The 3,168-nt window shown below is 46.0% G+C and overlaps 1 protein-coding gene across 1 annotated transcript; it reads left to right on the top strand.

Moving 5' to 3' along the window:
- The first annotated feature begins 470 nt into the window (after positions 1 to 470).
- On the top strand, positions 471 to 1,070 carry LOC127195187 (NHP2-like protein 1). Its single transcript, XM_051152598.1, has one exon. The coding sequence runs from the start codon at positions 579 to 581 to the stop codon at positions 963 to 965; it is 387 nt and encodes a 128-aa protein (XP_051008555.1). The 5' UTR covers positions 471 to 578; the 3' UTR covers positions 966 to 1,070.
- The last annotated feature ends 2,098 nt before the right edge of the window (positions 1,071 to 3,168 follow it).

The raw sequence follows: 3,168 nt of genomic DNA, 5'->3' as shown, positions 1-3,168 counted from the left end.
CTTATTAAACAAATGTCAGCATTTGACAAGGGGTTAAAGAAATAAAGGAATAAACATTTGGAGTCACCATCCCCTGAAAGGGGAAAGTGTGCTGGCACATTCCTGTAATGCCAGCGCTTAGGAAATAAGGGAGAGTCAGAAGTTCAAAATCATTCTCAAAAGTCCCAGGCAAGGGCTGGAGAGATGGCTTAGAGGTTAAGGACATTGACTGCTCCTCCAGAGGTCCTGAGTTCAATTCCCGGCAACCACATGGTGGCTCACAACCATCTACAATGTGATCTGATGCCCTCTTCTGGCATGCAGGTATATATGTAGGCAAAGCACTGTAATAAATAATAATAATTAATAATAATAATAATAATAATAATAATAATAATTAATGATAATGATAATAATAATAAATAATAAAATGCTAGGCAAGCCTGAGATACATGATGTTCTGTCTTTAAAAAGTGAGTTAGAGACTTCCGCTTCCTCCCGCGCATGAAGTGATTTCCGCTCCTTTTTTTTGCGCGGCGTTTCAGTCTGTCCGAGGTGGGCTGTGCTCGGGGTCGCGGCGAGGCCGGCGCAGCGCAGCCATGACGGAGGCGGATGTGAACCCGAAGGCCTATCCCCTGGCGGATGCCCACCTCACCAAGAAGCTGCTGGACCTTGTTCAGCAGTCATGCAACTACAAGCAGCTTCGGAAAGGAGCCAATGAAGCCACCAAAACACTCAACAGAGGCATCTCTGAGTTCATTGTGATGGCAGCAGACGCCGAGCCCTTGGAGATCATCCTGCACCTCCCACTGCTGTGTGAAGACAAGAATGTCCCCTATGTATTTGTGTGCTCCAAGCAGGCTTTAGGACGGGCCTGTGGCGTCTCCAGGCCTGTCATCGCCTGTTCTGTTACCATCAAAGAAGGCTCTCAGCTAAAGCAGCAGATCCAGTCCATTCAGCAGTCTATTGAAAGGCTCTTGGTGTAGGCCTGTGGCCTCTGCCCTTTCCTGTCTACTCCCACCCTATCTGTGTATCATATTGTCTGTTAGCATGTAGTATTTTCAGCCAGTTTCTATTATAAATATTGTACTACCAAAAAAAAAAAAAAAAAAGTGAGTTAGAAACCCAGACCACACACACACACACACACACAAAACATAAGACTGTTTATTTGCTTGATTTTAATCAAAAGTGGTGGGGAAATTGGGTAGGCTGGGAGATGCCTACATGGAAGTCATAACATTCTTTTTGTATTTATAAAGGTTTTAAATTGTACCATAAGAGAGAAGTGGGTGAGTAGATGACAGTTTGAAGATACGCATTTAAGTTTCGACATAGGGAAAATCCAGGTCTTTGTGTGTGGCCTTCTCTGTACCCAGTGCCTTTAGTTGAATGGCACCTGCTAGAATCTTCTCTAAGAGGGAGAACAGTGAGGTTCAAAAGTGGTTGCCAGCTGTCTCTTCTATTTCCTCTTTACGTCAGTGCCGTACTTGCCTTTCTCAAATACCATGGCATTTCTCTTGCTTCCGTGTATGCAGTTATACAGCCTCTGCCCTTTCTACTGAGAAGCTCAGTGGCTCTTCCTGTTCTTCATGGTCTAGCACTGGCACGGAAAGAGGAGGAGCACATAGCAGGGCTGGGGGTGCAGTGAGTGTGTCAGATTTAAAAAGCCAAGGCAGAGACACACTCTTATTTAGAGACTAGACAGGAGCGTGCAAAGTGGGGAACTGAAAGGGGAGAAAGGCGATAGACATCAGTTACTCTCTTTAAGGGAAAAAAGAGCCCAGAGTACATCGTAAAGGATAAAATGTGGGCTTTTATATCTTCATTAAGAAGTTTATTAATTAGAGTTGAGTTGTTAACTAGTTTATAGCTCCCTGGGACTTGAGCAAGCCTCTTAAAGGAGCCCACACAGAGAGCATCCATCCTGGATAATCGCCAGGCCAGGCCTCTCTGCGTGTGGTCCACTCCAGCTTGGCAGACAATTTCATGTTGGGCAGGTAGGTGAGCAAGCCTGAGGTCCTCTGCTTACTGGCTGGGACAAGTTTCCAGGTTTCTGGCCAATTGTCCCTTGAGCTTCTTTCCTCTTTCTTTGGAACCCGAGGCCAAAGTCCGTGGTCTTATGTGGCAATCGCTAAGGATCCCCCCCACCCCTACTCCTAACCCCACCCCTGCCCCCACCCCAACTCCCACCCCAGGCCTCTATTGACTCCAGATTAGGTGTTCCCAGGGATTCTGAGTCTTTCAAACAGTCGGATGGACCCAGAGGCATCCCCTAATGGAGAAGAGTGTCTTTCTTGGTATCATACAGTGTTTGCGACGGTGGATTGGACCCTCCCACCTTGTGTTGCTCTTTCATTTCTCTTTCTTAAGTTTGTTTGTTGCTTACGATCCTGTATTTACCCACTGGGTCTGATGATGTTGTCCACCTTTGTTGGCTTTTATTTTTTTGAGACAGGGTCTTTCTGTGTAGCCTTGACTGTCCTGGACTCGCTTTGCAGACCAGGCTGGCCTCGAACTCACAGAGATCCACCTGCTTCTGCTTCCCTGAGTGCTCATGTCGCCAATGCTGGCCTTGAACTTCCTATCCATCTGAAGATGAGCTTGAAATTCTGATCGGAGTCTGGGAAATACATGTAGGCATGTCTTACCACGCAGAGTTGACATGGCGACGGGGAATGAACCCAGGGCTTTGCGCATGCTTAATAACTACTCTACCAACTAGTTACCTCCCCAGTCTTCCATTAGTTCTTTAAAAAAGATAAAATAATTTTACTTTTCACTAGTGTGCAGGTGCTACAGTATTTAGAAGAGGGTGTCAGGTGCCCTGGAGCTGAAATTAGAGGCAGTTGTGAGCTGCCTGATGTGGTCACTGAGAACTGAACTCGGGTCCTCAGTAATAACAGCGAGTACTTTTAATTCTGAGGCTATCTCACCAGTCCCCCACCTGACCCCCGCCCAATTTGCTTTTGACTATTCAGGCCTCTCCTAAGAGGGCACAACATATTTTTCATCTTGCATTTCAGATCCCAGCTGTCACATTGGCCAAATCGTTCATGGTAAAGAAATATATCATTTTAAATGTCCATTTCTTGTCTGCTCTCGCCACACTGAATTTTCCCTGGTTCTGAATCTGTCTCCTATATGAGGTTTGTTGCACTTGGACTCTAGGAAATGATGCCACTCACT

This window comes from Acomys russatus, chromosome 11, assembly GCF_903995435.1.
Source record: "Acomys russatus chromosome 11, mAcoRus1.1, whole genome shotgun sequence".
Lineage (NCBI taxonomy): Eukaryota > Metazoa > Chordata > Mammalia > Rodentia > Muridae > Acomys > Acomys russatus.
This window is presented reverse-complemented; position numbering and strand designations above follow the sequence as displayed.